General features: G+C 42.5%; 1 protein-coding gene across 7 annotated transcripts in view; it reads left to right on the top strand.

Annotated features, from left to right (window-relative positions):
• The window catches only part of clip1a (CAP-GLY domain containing linker protein 1a), a 180035-nt gene extending 173382 nt beyond the window's left edge, over positions 1-6653 (top strand). For 6 of the 7 annotated variants that reach the window (XM_085961663.1, XM_085961661.1, XM_085961660.1 and 3 more), the window contains 2 exons: positions 4993-5120; positions 5874-6653. In XM_085961663.1, coding sequence (XP_085817789.1) covers positions 4993-5120; positions 5874-6102 — 357 coding nt within the window. In that variant the 3' untranslated portion in view covers positions 6103-6653. Of the gene's footprint in view, positions 1-4992; positions 5121-5873 lie in introns of those variants that run through there. The other variant, XM_085961662.1, reaches the window with a different exon arrangement.
• Positions 6654-20410: the final 13757 nt, after the last annotated feature.

The raw sequence follows: 20410 nt of genomic DNA, 5'->3' as shown, positions 1-20410 counted from the left end.
TTCATGAGGACATAGACAGGTTGGTGGAATGGGCAGACACATGGCAAATAAAATTGAATGGAGGAAAGTGCGAAGTGATACATTTTGGTAGAAAGAACGAGAGGGGCAATATAAACTAAAGGGTACAATTCTAAAGGGGGTGCAGGCACAGAGACACCTGCGGGTATATGCATAAATCATTGACGGTGAAGAGGACAAAAGGATTCATTAAGAGGGGGGAAATAGAGTATGAGCGTAAGCTTGCAGGGAACATAAAAACTGACTGTAAAAGCTTCTTTAGATATGTGAAGAGAAAAAGATTGGTGAAGTCAAGCGTAGGTCCCTTGCAGTCAGAATCAGGGGAATTTATAATGGGGAACAAAGAAATGGCTGACCAATTAAATACATACTTTGGTTCTGTCTTCACAAAGGAAGACACAAATAACCTCCCAGAGATGTCAGGGAACATAGGGTCTAATGAGAGGGAGGTACTGAATGAAATCAGTATTTGTAGAGAAATGGTGTTGGGGAAATTGACAGGATTGAAGGCCAATAAATCCCCAGGGCCTGATAATCTACATCCTAGGGTACTTAAGGAAGTGGCCCTAGAAATAGTAGATGCATTGCTGGTCATCTTCCAAAAGTCCATAGACTCTGGAACAGTTCCCATGGATTGGAGGGTAGCTAATGTAACCCCACTATTTAAAAAAAAAAAAAAAAAAAGTGGTAGAGAGAAAACGGGGAATTATAGACCGGTAAGCCTGACATCGGTAGTGGGGAAAATGCTAGAGTCCATTATAAAAGATGTAATAGCAGAGCACTTGGAAAACAGTGACGGGATCGGACAAAGTCAACATGGATTTACAAAAGGTAAATCATGCTTGACTAATTTACTGGAATTTTTTGAGGATGTAACTGGTAGAATAGATAAGGGAGAACCAGTGGATGTGGTGTATTTGGACTTTCAGAAGGCTTTTGATAAGGTCCTGCTTAAGAGATTAGCGTGCAAAGTTAAAGCACATGGGATTGGGGGTAAGGTACTGACTTGGATAGAGAACTGGTTGGCAGACAGGAAGCAAAGAGTTGGAATAAACGGGTCTTTTTCCGAGTGGCAGGCAGTGACTAGTGGGGTACAGCAGGGATCGGTGCTAGGACCCCAGTTATTCACAATATATATTTAATGATGATCTAGACGAGGGAACTAGATGTAATATCTCCAAGTTTGCAGACGACACAAAGCTGGGTGGGTGTCTGTGCTGTAAGGAGGATGCTGAGAAACTCCAGTATGATTTGGACAGGTTGGGTGATTGGGCAGATGCAGTATAATGTAGATAAATGCGAGGTTATCCACTTTGGTGTCAAAAGCAGGAAGGCAGATTATTATCTGAACAGCAATAGATTGGGAAAAGGGGAAGTGCAACAAGACCTGGGTGTCCTTGTGCACCAGTCGCTGACGGTAAGCATGCAGGTGCAGCAGGCGGTTAAGAAGGCAAATGGTATGTTGGCCTTCATAGCGAGAGGATTCGAGTACAGGAGCAAGGATGCCTTGCTGCAGTTGTACAGGGCCTTGGTGAGACCACACTTTGAGTATTGTATGCAGTTTTGGTCGCCTTATCTGAGGAAGGATGTTCTTGTCATGGAGGGAGTGCAGCGAAGATTCACCAGACTGATACCTGGGATGGCAGGAATGACGTATGAGGAGAGATTGGGTCGATTGGGCTTGCATTCGCTAGAGTTCAGAAGAATGAGAGGGGATCTCATTGAAACTTATAAAATTCTAACAGGACTAGACAGACTAGATGCAGGAAGGATGTTCCCAATAGCGGGGGAGTCCAGAACCAGGGGTCACAGTCTAAGGATAAGAGGTAAGCCATTTAGGACTGAGATGAGGAGGAATTTCTTCACCCAGAGAGTGGTGAACCTGTGGAATTCTCTACCACAGAAGGCAGTTGAGGCCAATTCATTAAATATATTCAAGAAGGAGTTAGATATATTTCTTAAGGCTCAAGGGATATGGGGAGAAAGCAGGGACAGGGTACTGAATTTGTATGATCAGCCATGATCTCATTAAATGGCGGAACAGGCTCGAGGGGCCGAATGACCTACTCCTGCTCCTATCCTCTGTTTCTATGTGACAGGGCAGGTTGAGAAAGCAGTTTAAAAAAAAAAAAAAAAAAGCATACAGAATCCTGGGCTTTATAAATAGAGGCATAGAGTCCAAAAGCCAGGAAGTTATAATGAACCTTTATAAAACACTGGTTCGGCCACAGCTGGGCACTTCACTTTAGGAAGGATGTGAAGGCTTCAGTGAGGGTGCAGAAAAGATTTACAGGTATCGTTCCAGAGATGAGGGACATCAGTTACGTGGATAGATTGGAGAAGCTGGGGTTGTTCTCCTTAGAGCAGAGAAGATTGAGAGGAGATTTGATAGAGGTGTTCAAAATCATGATGGGATTAGACAGAGTAGATAGAGAGAAACTGTTCCCATTGGCGGAAGGGTCAAGAACCAGAGGACACAGATTTAAGGTGATTGGCAGAAGATCCAAAGGCGACATGAGAAACATTTTTATGCAGCGAGTGGTTATGATCTGGAATGCACTGCCTGAAAGGGTGGTGGAGGCAGATTCAATACTGGCTTTCAAAAGGGAATTGGATAAGTACCTGAAGGAAAAAACATTGCAGGGCTACGGGGAAAGGGCGGAGGGAGTGGGACTAGCTGAATTGCTCTTGCAGAGAGCCGGCACGGGCTTGCTGGGCCGAATGGCCTCCGACTGTGACGATTCTATGTGAATATCCAAATTCGTGACAGCTGTGAAACAGAGACAGTCACAGAGACTGACAGGCATAGTTAGAAACAGAGACGCATGTCCAGGAATTAATTACAAAACTTTGAATTCACTGTATGCAGAGATCTTCTAGAAACTTGAAAACCAGTGCTGCCAGATCCAGTACAACCCAACACCCTCCCCTCCCCGCCTCAAATGCTGTCAGGCCTGTGACCTCCCCTCCCCTCACTGCTGACAGATACCAGGAATCCACCAATGAGCCAAACCCCACATTTCACCCTGAAGGTCTGGTGCACCTCCGGTTCCCCCTCCAGCAATACCAAACCCTCTGTATATTGCCAAACCCCAAGACCATCCCCCCAGTGCGATTAAACCCCAAATCCTGCTCACCCCAACCATGCAAATCCCTCTCCCCAGGACAACTAAATACAAATTAGTTACTTCCAACTGGTACATTTTAACATACCATCTTATTGTATATTTTAAGCTTTAAAAATAATCAGGAATAAAAATTAAATTAACCCATTTCCAATTTTCACAATAGTTAATGCTTTGGGGATCAAATTCCATGATTCTAAAGCACCAGAAACATTCCAGAATATTTTGCAATAAAAACAGAATTTGAATTATTTAAGTACAATAAATTAGTGGTCCTGATCTGCTGTAGATGACATAAACACCCCTGTTGGAAGACAGCGTATCTTCTGACTCGCCTTTTGCCATGCTATGGGCCATTTGCTAGTGTTATATTAAAAATATACCGAGTTATCTCAGTCTCTAGATTATTAATTATCATTGTAGTTAATCTTTCTCATCAGCAACATGGAATCAGCTGCCAGTTGTTCCCAGCAAAAGAACAAAAACAGAACTGCCTCCATGATTTTCTCAATATACATTCTAATAGACACCAATGAAGGATTTATATACTGTAATCTTGATTTGGGGTCCAGATGAAGGAAGAAAGACAGACTTGCATTTATATAGCGCCTTTCACGACCACTGGACGTCTCAAAGCGCTTTACAGCCAATGAAGTATTTTGGAGTGTAGTCACTGTTGTAATTATGATGCTTACGTTATAATTGTATAATGTCATTTAATCTATGGTAACCATCTAATTCCCAATTTAAAAAACTGACTATCGAGACATTCTGGTTGCACAAAACAATGCTAAATGCATATGTACAAAATGGCCCAGTCACACACGCAAATATGAAATGGGTCAGATTTGTGCTTGCATGTGTGAGCAGGTCAATTTGTGTGTGCGTGATTGTACTGCTTGGATTCAGTGTCTTTTTACAGATCAAGCATTGGAAAAACATTTCAATTACTTGAAATTTCCAGGTGGTCATATGTGGTACCGGACTGTCCAGTTCAAACGTAGATGGTGGTCACCCTTCAATCAGAGTTATGACTTTCAGATACCGATTATATTTTTTTAAGATTACTTCATAAAAGCCTGTGCATTGGCCTTATATTAATCCCATTGGAGTAAATCTTTACAACTTTGTAATGTGTTTGTATTATGTTAAAGAAAACAACTTACAATGATGGTGATTTATTATTTTACCTTCATTTGATAATGTTTGATGCACGTTTCAAAATCTAGAGTGTAAATGTTGAAATAATTGCATGAGTGGATTCTTAGCTAAAAATGGTGCAATCTGTGTGCATGTTTAAAACTGGATCATATTTCAAAGAATTTTTGAACTTTTAGCATAAACTTGCAAGTTCATGCAAACTTAAAACAAGCCTGAGTTTTTAATAACTAATTATTTTGTAAATTATTATTTTTATGTTTACAGAATAATTGCATCTTTATTGATATTTCCAGTGTTTATGCAAATGTTAGTCTTATTCAGAACACGTTTTAATTTTCCTTTTACAGAAAAAAATATTTTTTCTTTGTGTAAGTCTGCAAAATACTTATCTCCTGTGTCTGTGAATTCAATGTGTCAGAAGGGTATGGAACCTCTGATACTATGGTTTGACTTACAAACCCCAAATGACTCAACTTAATATTCATCAAATGCTTTAGTGTATGAATGTACAGGATGTTCTGGAATAGTGTTCTCAATTAGCTTGGGTCCTCTTCCTTTTATAAAGTTATGCCGACATATTCCTATTCTATTACCATTAACGGACCAGAGTGCGCACTCCCATTTAAGGATTTATAGAGCAATGCATTGTTGAAGATTAGTGTTCATGTTTTACTTCTTTGAATCCCAGATTGATTTCCTGAACTCCGTGATAGTGGATTTACAAAGGAAGAATGAAGAACTGACGATGCAACTAATAAAGCTGGCTGAAGCATCCCTTAATGGCAATGTTGCTTCTGACGTAAACAATTTTGGCAGGTAAGCTGAAATACTCACTATGAATTTAGTGGACACAATTTGGAATATGTTAATTGTCTGCACTGGGAAATCTGCAACTGATTCTTCACATGGTGAATCCTTGATATTAGGCTATTGAGAGGGGAAGAGCTAGGAAACCAGGATAACTGGATGTATGCAACTCTAATGAACTACCTAACACCTATTTCAAGAGCGGCACGTGCTTGAGAGTAAGTCGCTTGCTTCCAACCTTGGTTGTGGAATAGTCCGTGGTACAGGATAACTTAAAGTAGGAAAGGAAAACCCAAAAGGGGTGGAAATGTAAGATAGCTGAAGTGAGAGGGTTATTGTACAAATATATTAAAATATAGCTACCTGGGATGACAGCCTATTAAAGGTCCAGTCCATTGTGGTAGATTGAGAGTTTGTAATGATTCCACACAGGGAGACTTACTTGTACTATTGTGAGAGGCACTGTGCAGAGGATATGTAGATCCCCTTCAAGGACATTGTCACCCAACTCCTGTCACACACTCCTATTGACCAGTTGTCTGTCAATTCCTTTGACTGAAGATGACATGTAGCGCAAGGAAACAATGGGAAAGAAGGGAAAAAATATGTGCTATGCCTTTTAAAACAAAAGAGCCTTTCACATTTCCTTCAACCATTTAATATTTCCACCTTCAGGCAAGAGGCACAAAAATATATAGACTTTTCTGAAGAGGATAGAATTGAGCACTACTGAGATTACCATGCTAAATGTCTTCTTTGCAGCTTGGATGAAACACAAACAAAGAAAAAGCCACCACCTCGTCTCTTCTGTGATATCTGTGATTGCTTTGACCTCCATGACACAGAGGATTGTCCCACGCAAGCACAGATGTCTGAATTTCCTCCACATACTACTTACCACGGCAGTAGAAAAGATGAACGCCCCTATTGTGACATCTGTGAGGTATTTGGGCACTGGCCGAACAGCTGCAATGATGATGAGACCTTCTAATGCAATACTGCACCACAGACAAGGTCTGCGTTTTGTGTAAATCCGCAAATAGGTTTTTTGCTTTTCTTTTCTGCGTAACCATTTTTTTCTCCTATCCTTTCATTACTCTGTATTGAACATCCATATCACTGCATTTATTACAGTTTTCAATATCAACTAATTTTAAAAATAACTTATACAGAACAATTACTGCATTTTGATTATGATTCAATGTATAAAAATCTTGTAGCATTTGAAACTTTCTGCTTCTGAATGTCAGACTTTAGCCTATGTATAAAGAGAGTGTGGACATTATAATGTTTTTCATACTATATGTAAAATATATGTGGGAAATTAGGCTTATAAACTTGAATATACCTTTGATTTATTTTGCCCAAAGTAATTTACTCAGATCAGCATATGGATATGTTGAATATTTTTCTTTCATTTCTAAGTTTGGGTTTTGAAATGAATGTACAGTATTACAATTGTTGCAGGGAGAAGGCATATGTAAAGACAGTATTAACCCAAACACTGTGTACTGTGTCAACTTTAATAAATTATTATCTTTGGCTGTTTTGATTGCCTTCACTTGATTTGTAGATGATGCAGCTTGTTTAGTTGAACATCTTATGTAATATTAATTCTGAAGTACTTTACATTTTCTGACTCTTATTGTTCCCTTCTTCGTTTAAGAATTTTATATTTGACCGTCATGTAGTCAAAACAATTGTCAGGAAAAGCCATTATGTATTATTTGATTGTTAAATGCGCATTCACATTTACAACCTCTCCTCGACTGCTGATGCTATGCTGCAAGTCCAGGTCTCTGTCCTTATTCAGCAGTAGTCTTTGACTTGGCTTCCCCTTGAAACTTTTGCACCAGGACCAATTTGGATACAAGAATTTATCAAGCTTATATTGGCAATTCGAGTTGCATTTATGCAAATGCACGCCAACCTTTGATTTCAAATGCAAATTGAATATTATACCGTTGTAATCGTTGATGCAATGCAAATCAGCAACAGGGTAAATTTGGTGATTAAACTTTCATTTGCAACTATAACCATAGCAACTTATTTGGAAGAATCAAGAATCATCCTTTTTGTGAGTTTTGTTTATTATGAATGAACTAAGTACAGACACTGGCAGGCTCTAAAATACCAAACACCCAGACTCCTCCATCACTATCCCTGGGTGTGTCATGTCCCATCGGCAGGACAGATCCACCAGAGGTGAAGTCATTGTGGTGTGCAGGGAATGGCCCTCCACATTTACTCCAGACCCTGTGAAGTTTTGTCTTCAGATCAAACAAATTCAAGGAAACCTGCTGATCCCCCACCTACTGCTGCACCTCAACTGATGAATTAGTAATTGATCATGTTTAACATCTCTTGGAGGAAGCTCTGAGGGAATTGAGGGCACATTATATACTCTGGGCGGAGGACTTCACTGTCTACCACCAAGAATGGCTCAATGGTACCAGGCCGAATAGTTGCCAGACTGAGCCTCCCTCAGGTGGTGAGGGAACCCAATATAGAAGTTACAACATGGAAACAGGCCATTCAGTTCAACTAGTCTCTGTTGGACTTTATCTTCCACACGAGCAAATAGTCCTAATCATATTTACCTGCCCTGTTCCCATTTCTCATCATTCTGTTTTCTTCATCCATTTATTCAATCTAATCTTGAATGTATATATAATTCACTAGCCCTGAAAGTGAATTCATAACCTCATAATTTGTGAAGAAATTTATCTTGCTCTTCTAGATCTCACATTTAACCTTGTATCTGTATCTATGTTCCCTCATTCTAGACCTCTCGATCACTATAAGCAGTCTGCTTCTATCTACCCTGTCCCATCCTTTCATAATTTAAATACTTCTATAATGCCCAATTCCGAAGGGACCATTCCCTCCGTGACATCCTGGTCCACTCCTCAATCACTCCCTCCCCTTCCCACGGCACTCACCTGTGCAAGCACAGGAGATGCAACACCTGCCCTTTTACCTCCTCCCCACCGTCCAAGACCCCAAACACTCCTTCCAGGTGAAACAGTGATTTACTTGTACTACTTTCAATTTGGTATACAATATTCGCTGCTCACAATATGGTGGTCTCTACATTGGGGAGACCAAATGCAGATTGGGTGACTGCTTTGCGGAACACCTCCGTTCAGTCCGCAAGCGTGACCCCGAGTTTCCGGTCGCCTGTCACTTTAATTCTCTGTTCCACTCCCACTCTGACCTCTCTGTCCTCTGCCTCCTTCGTTGTTCCAAGGAAGCTCGAGGAACAGCATCTCATCTTTCAATTAGGCATTTTACAGCCTTCCGGACTAAACATTGAGTTCAACAATTTCAGATCATAACCTCTGCCCCCATTTTTTCAGACAGCAGATGCTGATTCTGCTATTCCCATTTACACCTCTTCTAGACCCATCTTTTTGTTTCTTGTCCCATTACAATCTTTTGCATTGCACCAACATTCCTTTTGTCATTCAATCTCTCCTGCCTTCCACCCAATCACAGACCTCCCCCCTATCCCTGCACCTACACTTGCTTAAAATCTGTTACAACTCTAACTTTTTCCAGTTCTGATGAAAGGTCATTGACCTGAAACGTTAACTCTGTTTCTTTCTCCACAGATGCTGCCTGACATGCTGAGTATTTCCAGCCTTTCCTGTTTTTATTTCCGATTTCCAGCTTCCGCAGTATTTTGCTTTTGCCCCATAATCTGCATTGTTCTAACAGAAACCCCAATTTTTCAAATCTTCATATTTATATTTCCTCATACCAGGCAGAATCATAGTGAATCTGCCATGTACCCTCTCTAAAGCATCAATACCCTTCCTATAATGTAGAGTCTGATACAGTACCTAGGGGGAAAAATAACTCCAAGTTTGCAGACGATACAAAGCTGGGTGGGCGTGTGTGATGTGAGGAGGATGCCGAGAAACTCCAGTATGATTTGGACAGGTTGGGTGATTGGGCAGATGCAGTACAATGTGGAAAATGTGAGGTTGGGAGAGATTGGTGGCAAAAACAGGAAGGCAGATTATTATCTGAACAGCAATAGATTGGGAGAAGGGGAAGTGCAATGAGACCTGGGTGTCCTTGTGCTGAAGGTAAGCATGCAGGTGCAGCAGGCGGTTAAGAAGGCAAATGGTATGTTGGCCTTCGTAGCGAGAGGATTAGAGTACAGGAACAAGGATGTCTTGCTGCAGTTGTACAGGGCCTTGGTGAGACCACACCTTGAGTATTGTGTGCAGTTTTGGTCGCCTTATCTGAGGAAGGATGTTCTTGCCATGGAGGGAGTGCAGCGAAGATTCACCAGACTGATACCTGGGATGGCAGGAATGACATATGAGGAGAGATTGGGTCGATTGGGCTTATACTTGCTGGAGTTTAGAAGAATGAGAGGGGCTCTTATTGAAACTTATAAAATTCTAACAGGACTAGACAGACTGGATGCAGGAAGGATGTTCCTGATGGCGGGGGAGTCCAGAACCAGGGGTCACAGTCTAAAGATAAGGGGTAAGCCATTTAGGACAGAGATGAGGAGGAATTTCTTCACCCAGAGAGTGGTGAACCTGTGGAAATCTCTACCACAGAAGGCAGTTGAGGCCAATTCATTAAATATATTCAAGAAGGAGTTAGATATATTTCTTACGGCTAAAGGGATATGGGGAGAAAGCAGGAACGGGGTACTGAATTTGGATGATCAGCCATGACCTCATTACAGGAAACTTTTTTATCCAGCAACAAATCCAGGCTTCCCTGGTGCTTAGCAACAGGTGCAGGAACCCCGGCCATAAGATCCAGGCATCCCTGTTGCTTAGCAACAAGTGCAGGAACCCCGGCCACAAGATCCAGGCGTCCCTGTTGCTTAGCAACAGGTGCAGGAACCCCGGTTACACAGCCACAGATCCAGGAACGGCCACTAATATGAAGTAAAACTTAACTAGCAAAATTCAGGAGTAGGTTCAGGTAACAGAGATTTCCGGTTATTTAGGTGCCGGTAAATCGAGAGTTTCCTGTAAATGGCGGAGCAGGCTCCGAGGGGCCGAATGGCCTGCTCCTATCTTCTATGTTTCTATGAAAGTAGAATCAGATGGGGTGTAAAACAGCCAATCTGATTCCATCAATTTCCCACTGGGCGCGTTATCCCCAAACTCTTGTCTCTACTGCAAAGACATCCTCCATTGTTTGGTGCGGCACTGCTACTGTTAAGTGAGACAGATTAAGAACCGATCGAGCAGCTAAAAAATTAGCATTCATCAGATACTGTGGACCATCGGCAGGAGAATTGTATACCACTACAATTTGTAACCTCATAGCTTAGTGCATCCCTCACCCTTGATCACCATCAAGCCAAGAGACCATCCAGAGATAAAAGGATGTGCCAAGAGCAGCAGAAGGAATACCTTAAAATGAGATATTAACCTAGAAAAGATAACTCTCAGGGCTACCTGCACACTAACCACCAAAAGCAGCAGTCTATCGACTAAGCTTAGTGTTCCTACAACTAACAGATCAGTGCAAATCTCTGTAACTATACCATAGCCAGTTGAGAACGGTCGTGGACAACCAGACAACTAATAGTGTCAGCCTTAGCTCAGTAGTAGCATTCATGCTTCTGGCTCAGAACGTTGTGGGTTCAAACCCCACTCCAGAAACTTGAGCATATAATCTAAGCGGACACTTCAGTGCAGCACTAAGGGAGTGTTGTAATGTTAGCACCTTTTTTTATTCATTGATGGGATGTGGGCGTCGCTGGCTGGCTAGGCCTGCATTTAGTACCCATCCCTAATTGCCCTTGAGAAGATGGTGGTGAACCACCTTCTTGAACCGCTGCAGTCCATATGGTGTAGGTACACCCACAATGCTGTTAGGAAGGGAGTTACAGGATTTTGGCCCAGCGACAGTGAAGGAACGGCGATACAGGTCCAAGTCAGGATGGTGTGTGGCTTGGAGGGGAACTTGTAGGTGGTGATGTTCCCATGCGTCTGCTGCCCTTGTCCTTCTAAGTGGTAGAGGTCACGGGTTTGGAAGGTGCTATTGAAGGAGCTTCAGCGCATCTTGTAGATGGTCCACAGTGCGCCGGTGATGGAGGGAGTGCCAATCAAGCGGGCTGCTTTATCCTGAATGGTGTCGAGCTTCTTGAGTGTTGTTGGAGCTGCACTCATCCAGGCAAGTGGAGAGTATTCCATCACACTCCTGACTTGTGCCTTGTAGATGGTGGAAAGGCTTTGGGAAGTCAGGAGGTGAGACACTCGCCGCAGAATTCCCAGCCTCTGGCCTGCTCTTGTAGCCACAGTATTTATGTATCAATGACCCCGAGCTTGCGCACAGTTGAATTGAAAAGCTGCGCAGAGAACTGGACAGCAGCTGGAGCAAGGGAGGGGCCCAATACACAATGTCTCTGGGAATCCAGACAGACTCGTTTGTGAGTCTTGTGACCTCACAACCGATCCCAGTTGCAGCTCTTGAAGTGTGTGTTCCGATGGTTGATGGGTTGCTGTGTAACGCCGGGAGGGATTTGGTTTTCTCTCTTGAACTTTCAGCGAGAGAATCACCCGCACTGTTTCTTTGCCTTTCAGCCTTCAGCGCTGGCTCGCGGGATACCGGAGCTGTGCATGCGCAGTGTCCAGTTGGGCCACACTTTCGTCGGCTCTATGCAGAGGTCAGGGGATCTGTTGGTGGCCGGTGGGGGAAGATCGAGAGGTGAGAGAGCGAGACTGGAGGGAGAGAGAGAGGGGGGTGAGGGTCCAGACGCATGTAGTCCGTTCCCGGGGACTGAGCGGCGGCCACACTTTGGAACAACACTGGTGGAGGTGCAGCACATGTACAATGGCCGCTGGAAGGTGGCTAAAACAAACAAATTTTAGGACCCCGGTGAACCAAAAATGAGAATTTTTTTTAATTCAGAAAATTGTTTAAAGCTGGAAAAAAAGTACGGGAAAGTGATGTTGAATGTCCCGCGGCAAGTTCCATTTAAATTTTGCCAGGTGTTGTCCCCTTTTTGAAAGAGTCTATCAGGGTTGTTTAAATCATATGAGAGAGGAGAAAAAGTTTGTGTGCCTGTTTGTACCTCTCTCTTAGGCGGAACCGAAGATGACTTGCTTCCACATTAAAAATGAGTTCTCAGGTGACTGATTAGTCCAATGCGGGACCTACAGTCTCTGTCACAAGTGGGGCAGACGGTGGTTGAAGGGGCGGGTGGGTGGGGTGCTTGGGTTGACATGCACTCCTTGCGCTGCCTGCACTTGGCTTCCGCTTGCACCTGGCGAAGAAACTCGAGGTGTTCGGCGCCTTCCTGGATGCTTCTCCTCCACTTTGTGCGGTCTTGTTTGTACCTAATAGTCTGTGAGAGACAGAGGGAACGGCAGCAGAAAAAGAGGAAACAACTTCTCCAAAACTGATCCCAACTCCGCGCCAAGGCTGGGGATAGATAACCTCTCTGCCTTCTTAGGAAGTTTAACTAGTTTATTCACTTTCTTATTTGAGTTCCATTTGGAATTCGAGTTTATTTTATTATTTTTTGTTGTATGTTTAACGACAGCATTGAAGAGGGAAAGAGAAATTTGGAGCAACTTCTTCTGCCAAAGCTGCAATGAGACTTGAAAGAATTTAAAGATTTTTTTTGGAACTTTTCACAACACCGTCCCCCCGCCCCCCACCCCCACCCCCCCAAGTTTCGAATATGATTTTGGAAGGAACAGAAACAAAAATCAATTTTCCCCTCATCTAAACCAATTTCAACCAGGTCTTGAAGTCCAAATGCTTTTAAAGACGTTCTGAAATGCTTAAAACATTTTAAAATTGAAATTTCTCAATGATCGACTGAAGTGAGTAGCTTTACACCAACATGCAACCATACTGTTGAGGGGGAGGGCAAGGAGGATTTGTAGGACAATAGCAAAATTTGTAGGAGTTACATATTACTTTCTTTTGATTTTTTTAAAAATATCGTTAAGACATTTAGGAAGAGAACCAAAAAAGGGAAAAACACAAATCATTTTATTTTGTCTGTCGTTCTATAGTCCTAACAAGTCCCAGGAATAATGTAAATATAGATTTCCTCTTAAACGTATAGTGGAGTGTTAATAGGAACGCGAGTTATGTAATGTTTAAAAATTGCAGGAAGCTACGTTAGAAGAAACTACTATTTGTTTATTGAGAAAGTCACAGAAAATACTTCGGTTAAACTGATAATGTACAATTTTGATTTGGTATAAATGTTTGAAATAGGAGTTTAAAAATTGAGCGTACAATGAAGTTTGTTTCCCACTATTTAATTGGGAAGTACCTAAAATAATTCAAGACTTTTTGTGATAAGAGCAGAGAAGTTATGTTAAACTTGTGTAGAACCTTGTCTGATTGCCTCATGATTTGAGATGGTGGGGTGGCAGTATGGCATTAACTGTATATATGATTTTAAGTGGTTGCTGTTGGTGTCGTTGTTGTTGTTTTAAAATTTGCTCACGGACGAAAAGGTCGCACTCAAAGGAGTTCGTGGCCCACTCAGAACAAAAAAAAATTAGAGGGAACATTGAATGACAGAGATGCTATTTTTCAGATAATCCCTATCCTCAACCAAGGAGGAGCTGAGTACAAGTGCAAAAGACCAGGCTAAACTGTTTGTAAATCTCTTCAGCTGAATGATCCTACTTGGCCTCCTCCCAAGGTCCCCACTATCATACATGCCAGCAACCAGCCGATTCAGTTCACTCCACATGACATTAATAAATGGTTGAGAGCACTGGACACAACAAAGCCTCTGGGTCCTTCCTGACAACATCTTGGCAGTAGTGCTCAAGATGTCACCAGAGCTTGCTGCTCTCATAACCAAATCGAACAGTACAGCTATGACACTGGCACCTATCCAACAATATGGCAGCACGGTGGCATAGTGGTTAGCACTGTTGCCTCACAGCGCCAGGGACCTGGGTTCGAATCCGGCCTCGGGCGACTGTCTGTGTGGAGTTTGCACATTCTCCCCGTGTTTGCGTGGGTTTACTCCGGGTGCTCCGGTTTCCTCCCACAGTCCAAAGATGTGCAGGTTAGGTTGATTGGCTATGATAAATTGACCCTTAGTGTTAGGGGGATTAAATACGTGGGGTTACGGGGATAGGGTGGGATATGTGTTGGTGTAGGGGTTACGGGGATCGGGTGGGATATGTGTCGGTGCAGGCTCGATGGGCCGAAATGGCCTCTATCTGCACTGTGGGGTTTCTGTGAAGGTTGCCCAGGAATGTCCTCTCCACAAAACAGAGAACAAATCTGGTTAGTTGCTGCTCTGTCAGTCTTCTTCCAATCATCAGTAAAATGATGGAAGGAGTCATCAATGGTGCCATCAGGTAACACCTACTCAACAATAACCTGCTCACCGACACTCAATTCGGGTTCCAGAACCACACGACTCCAGACTCATCACAGCCTTGATCCACAGGTGCAAGAGAACGTAAGAACATAAGAAATAGGAGCTGGAGTAGGCCATTTGGCCCTTTGAGCCTGCTCCACCATTCAACAAGATCATGGCTGATCTTCTACCTCAACTCCACCTTCCCGCACTATGCCCATATCCTTTAATTCCCAAAAATTTATCGACCTCTGTCTTGAATATACTCAACGATTGAACAAGCACAGCTCTCTGGGGTAGAGAATTCCAAAGATTCACAACCCTTTGTGTAATGTATATACCTTTAAGGGGGGAACTATCTTTTACAGCTCATGTATACTGCAGTACCGGCAGTGACCACACCTGTATATAGCACTGAGTAGTAATCTGTACAGATCAGTTCCAGTGTGAGCCACGTTGAGTAAACACCTGTTGTACCGTTCTCCTGCAGTCTGTGTCTTATTATACACAGACACAACACTGAGTGAAGAAATTTCTCCTCATCTCAGTCCTAAATGGCTGACCCCTTATTCTGAGATTGTGACCCCATGTTCTAGATTTCCTAGCCAGGGGAAACATTTTCTCAGCATTAACCCTGTCAAGCCCCTTAAGAATGTTATATGTTTCAATTCGATCACCTCTCATTCTTCTAAACTCTAGGGAATATAGTCCTAGTCTACTCAATCTCTTCCTCATGGTGCAATTCCCTCATCCCAGGAACCAGTCGAGTGAACTTTCGTTGCATACCCTCTAAGGCAAGTATGTCTTTCCTTAGGTAAGGAGACCAGAACTGTACACAGTACTCCAGGTGTGGCCTCACCAATGCCCTGTATAATGGTAGTAAGACTTATTTACTCTTATACTCTAATCCCTTTGTAACAAAAGCTAACATACCATTTGCTTTCCTAATTGCTTGCTGTACCTGCATGTTAATTTTCTGTGATTTATGTACAAGGACACCCAGGTCCCTTTGAATGCAAACATTTCCCAGTCTCTCACCATTCAAAAAAATTCAGCTCTTTTGGTTTTCCTACCAAACTTCACACTTCCCCACATTGTATTCCATTTGCCATGTTCTTGCCCACTCAGTCAACCTGTCAATATCTCTCTGCAGCCTCTTTGTGTTCTCCTCACAGCTTACTTTCCCACCTAATTTTGTATCATCAGCAAACTTGGATACATTACACTCGGTCCCTTCACCTAAGTCGTTAATATAGATTGTAAATAGCTGAGGCCCAAGCACCGATCCTTGCGGTACCCTGCTAGTTACAGCCTGCCAACCCGAAAAAGTCCCGTTTATTCCTACTCTCTGTTTTCTGTCCATTAACCAATCCTCAATCCATGCTAATATATTGCCCCCAATCCCATGAGTCCTAATTTTGTGTAATAACCTCTTGTGTGGCACCTTATCAAATGCTTTTTGAAAATCCAAATACATTAGCCATCCTACTAGTTACATCTTCAAAAAACTTTAACAGATTTGTGAAACACGATTTCCCTTTCATAAAACCATGTTAACTCTGCCTAATCATATTACAATTTTCTAAGTGCTCTGTTACCACATCCCTAATAATAGATTCTAGCATTTTGCCTACTACTGATGTCAGGCTAACTGGCCTATAGTTCCCCGTTTTTTCTCTTCCTCCTTTCTTAAATGGTGGGGTTATGTTTGCTACCTTCCAATCCTTGGGGACTGTTCTAGAATCTAGGGAATTCTGGAAGATTAATACCAGTGCATCCACTATCTCTGCAGCTACCTCTTTTAAAACCCTAGGATGCAGGTCGTCCGGTCCAGGGGATTTGTCGCCACCTAGTCCCATTAATTTCTCCAGTACTATGTATTTACTTATACTGATTTCTTTAAGTTTCTCATTCTCACTAGACTCTTGGTTCCCCATTATTTCCAGAATGTTTTTTGTGTCTTCTACCATGAAGACAGATACAAAGTATTTTGTTTAATATCTCTGCCATTTCTTTATTGCCTAATATAATTTCTCCTGTCTCTGCCTCTAATGGGCCCACGTTTACTTTCACTAATCTCTTCCTATTTACATACCTATGGACACATTTACAATCTTTTTATGTCTTTTGCTAATTTGCTCTCATACTTTTTCTCTCCTCATCAATTTCTTGGTCCTCTTTTGCTGAATTCTAAAATCCTCTTAATCCTTGGATCACTTTTCCTGTGGGATTTTTGTGCCTTAAAGGAATGTATATTTGTTGTAAATTATATACTGATTCTTTAAATGCTAGCCATTGCTTGTCTACCATCATACCTTTTCATGTAGTTTCCCAATCTACCTTAGCCAACTCACCCCTCATACCTTCGTAGTTGGCTTCGTTTAGCTTCAAGACCCTAGTTTCAGACTTAACTAAATCACTTTCAAACTCAATATAAAATTCTGTCATATTATGGTCACTCTTCCCTAAAGGCCCCTTTACTACAAGGTTATTATTTAACCCTTTCTCATTGCACGATACTAGATCGGAAGTAGCCTGCTCCCTAGTTGGTTCCTCAACATACTGATCTAGAAAACTATCTTGCATACATTCCATGAACTCGTCCTCCACACTATTACTGCAAATTTGGTTTGCCCAGTCTATAGATTAAAATCCCCCCTGATTACTGTATTACCCTTGTTAAATGCGCCTCTAATTTCCTGATTTATACTCTGCCCTATATTACAACTACTGTTTGGGGGCCTATAAACAACTCCCATCAATGTTTTCTGTCCCTTGCTGTTTCTTAGCTCCACCCAAACTGATTCTATTTCTTGATTTTTGGAGCTAAGATCCTTTCTCTCTACAGTCTTTATCCCATCCTTTATTATCAGGGCTACCCCTCCTTTTTCATTTTGCCTATCTCGTCTAAAAGTTAAGTATCCTGGAATATTTAATTCTCAACCTTGGCCACTTTGCAACCATGTCTCCGTTATGGCTATTAGATCAAACCTATTAATTTCTATCTGCGTTATTAATTAATCCATTTTGTTGCGAATGCTTCGCACATTCAGATATAGTGCCTTTAGCTTTGACTTTTTTCTATTTTTCCCTGATGTCACCTTAGTCACTGATGCCCTATTACCTTTGTTACTCTCTCTGTCCCTTCCTGACCCACTCTGCTTATTTTTACCCAAAACTCTGCTCCGCTCTAGAGCCTTGACATTTCCCTTGCTGCTTTTAAATTTACACTTTTCTTTCTTGAATACTCATCTCCCCCCCCCCCCCACCACTTCATTAGTTTAAAGCCCTGTCTACTGCCCTAGTTATTCGATTCGCCAGGACACTGGTTCCAGCCCAGTTTAAGTGGAGCCCATCCCAACGGAACAGCTCCCTCTTTCCCGAATACTGGTGCCAGTGGCCCATGAAGCGAAACCCCAGCCTCCCACACCACTCTTTCAGCCATGCATTTAACCTTCTAATCTGCTTATCCCTATGCCAATTGGCACGTGGCTCAGGTAACAATCCAGAGATTATTACCTTTGATGTTCTGCCTTTTAATTTGGACCTCAATTCCTCAAACTCTCTCAGCAGAAGTTCATTCCTAGTCTACCAATGTCGGCGGTTCCTACGTGGAACAAAACAATTGGATCCTCCCCTTCCCACTCCAAGTTCTTCTCCAGCTGCGAGGAGATGTCTTTAACACTGCCATCGGGCAGGCAACACAATTGTCGGTACTCCCTGTCGCGATTGCAGAGAACAGTATCTATCCCCCTGACTATACTCTTGCCTACTACTACCACATTCCTTTTTACTCCCCCCCACTTGAATGGCCTCCTGTACCACAGTGCCGTGGTCAGTTTGCCCATCCTCCCTGCAGTCCTTGTTCTCATCCACACAGGCAGCTGTTGGACAAGGTCAAGGGCTGAGGCTTCTCCATCACTATATCCTGGGTCCCCATACCTTCCTGACTCGCAGTCACACCCTCCTGTCCCTGACCATTGGCTAACTGTAAAGTACTACTTAACCTAAGGGGTGTGACTGTCTCCTGGAACAAATTGTCCAGGTAACACTCCTCTTCCCTGATGCATCACAATGTCTGCAGCTCGGACTCCAGCTCAACAACTCTGAGCCGAAGTTCCTCGAGCTGCAGGCACTTACCGCAGATGTGGTTGCTCGGGATCTCATTGGTCTCCACCAACTCCCACATGCTGCTGTTGTATTGATTTCTTTGTGGGTTCAATGATGACACATTCATGAAAGAGAATGTCTTTTAATCTAAAGTAGGTTTAACTAAGTTAACAGCATTACATGAGACACCATCTTAGAGATCCATCTAAAATGAAACTAAAACTAAACTCTCTCTCTCTCATGCCCTCTGCTGGTAAGGCATAAATAATCAAACAGGCAAATATGCTGGTAAGGCATAATAATCAAACAGGCAAATACCATCACTATTTGCTGATATTACATCTCCCTTTCTTAAAACAAAAGTATTTTACTTTTATCTAACAACATGTTTTCTTTGTATTACTCTGCATTTTAACTGTAACACTTAATGAACTTACATTATCATTATCAAGGTTTTTTAACCTTGTTTTGTGTGTTCACATGAAATATGTAAATACACTAGAACTTGAAGAAAGAATAAGATAACATTACTTCCTTCTATAACAAGAGTCCTTAAACTTGCTCAATGAGTCTCTCAGGAGGCTTCACGTGTCTTGAGGATTTTCTGATTGATTGTCCTTGAATCTGAGTTGTTGCCTCAGATGATGTGTTCTCAGCTGTGTGATCAGGTTGTTCAACAGTATCAGTCTTTTGACCTGCTGTGTGATCAGGTTGTTCAACAGTATCAGTCTTTTGACCTGCTATGGCTGGTCTCATGAGAAGATCCCAACGATTTCTTCGCAGAACAGCACCCTCATCTGTCTGAATGGTGTATGATCTTGGTTGGACTTCACTCAGGACGGTTCCCTTCTGAGTCCATATGTTTGTTTTGTCTTTGAACCTTACTTGGTCACCAGTGTGGAGTTCAGGTAGGTTTTGTGTTCCTCTATCATAGTAGTACTTTTGCTTTTCTTTCTGTTGTTCTTTGAACTTCCTCACTTTCTCCCTCTCTTTTGTTTTCAGGAGGTTCTCCGGAATGGGTAGGTTTGACCTTAGCAGACGTCCCATAAGGAGTTGGGCTAGTGACATACCACACTCGAGCGGCGTTGTGCGGTATACAAGCATGCTCTGGTAGAAGTCAGTTCCACTGTCTTTTGCCTTGTACATCAGTCTTTTCACTGTCTGGACCGATTTTTCCACTAGTCCATTGGACTGTGGAAAGTGAGGACTTGACGTTGTGTGGACAAAGTCCCACTCTTTGGCAAAGTGTCGGAAACTTGCATTGTAAAACTGGGGTTCGTTGTCTGTGAAGACCTCGCTTGCCACGCCATGTCTGGAGAATATGGCTTTCATACATGTTATCACAGCATCTGCAGTGGTGGTGTACAGTCTACAAACCTCTGGATACAGGGAGTAATAGTCTGTGACTACAAGATAGTCCTTCCCTTGACATACGAATAGGTCAGCGCCTACCTTCTGGTAAGGTCTGTCTGGCGCTGGGTGTGGCTTTAGTGGTTCTACCGGATTGCTTGCTCGATATTTCAGGCATATTGTGCAGTTTGACACCTCATTTGTCACATCTTGGTTGATTCGTGGCCAGTACATCACCTCTCGTGTTCTTTTCTTACACTTTTCGATTCCCAGATGTCCTCCATGGATCCTTTTTAGCATCTCTTTTCTCAGACTCTTTGGGATAACACTTTTACTTCCTTTGTAGATGATGTCTTCGACCACTGATAGTTCCGCCCTGCAGTTCCAGTACTCTGCCATGTCAGGTGAGCAGTCTTGCTTCATGTTGGGCCATCCATCCAAGATGCTTTTCCTCAGTCGTCTCAGTGTTTCATCTTTGTTTGTCTCAGTCTTTATGAGCTCCATTTTT

Source organism: Somniosus microcephalus, chromosome 19 (assembly GCF_052327205.1).
Source record: "Somniosus microcephalus isolate GS21.2 chromosome 19, FLI_Smic_1.0, whole genome shotgun sequence".
In the NCBI taxonomy this organism is placed as follows: domain Eukaryota; kingdom Metazoa; phylum Chordata; class Chondrichthyes; order Squaliformes; family Somniosidae; genus Somniosus; species Somniosus microcephalus.
This window is presented reverse-complemented; position numbering and strand designations above follow the sequence as displayed.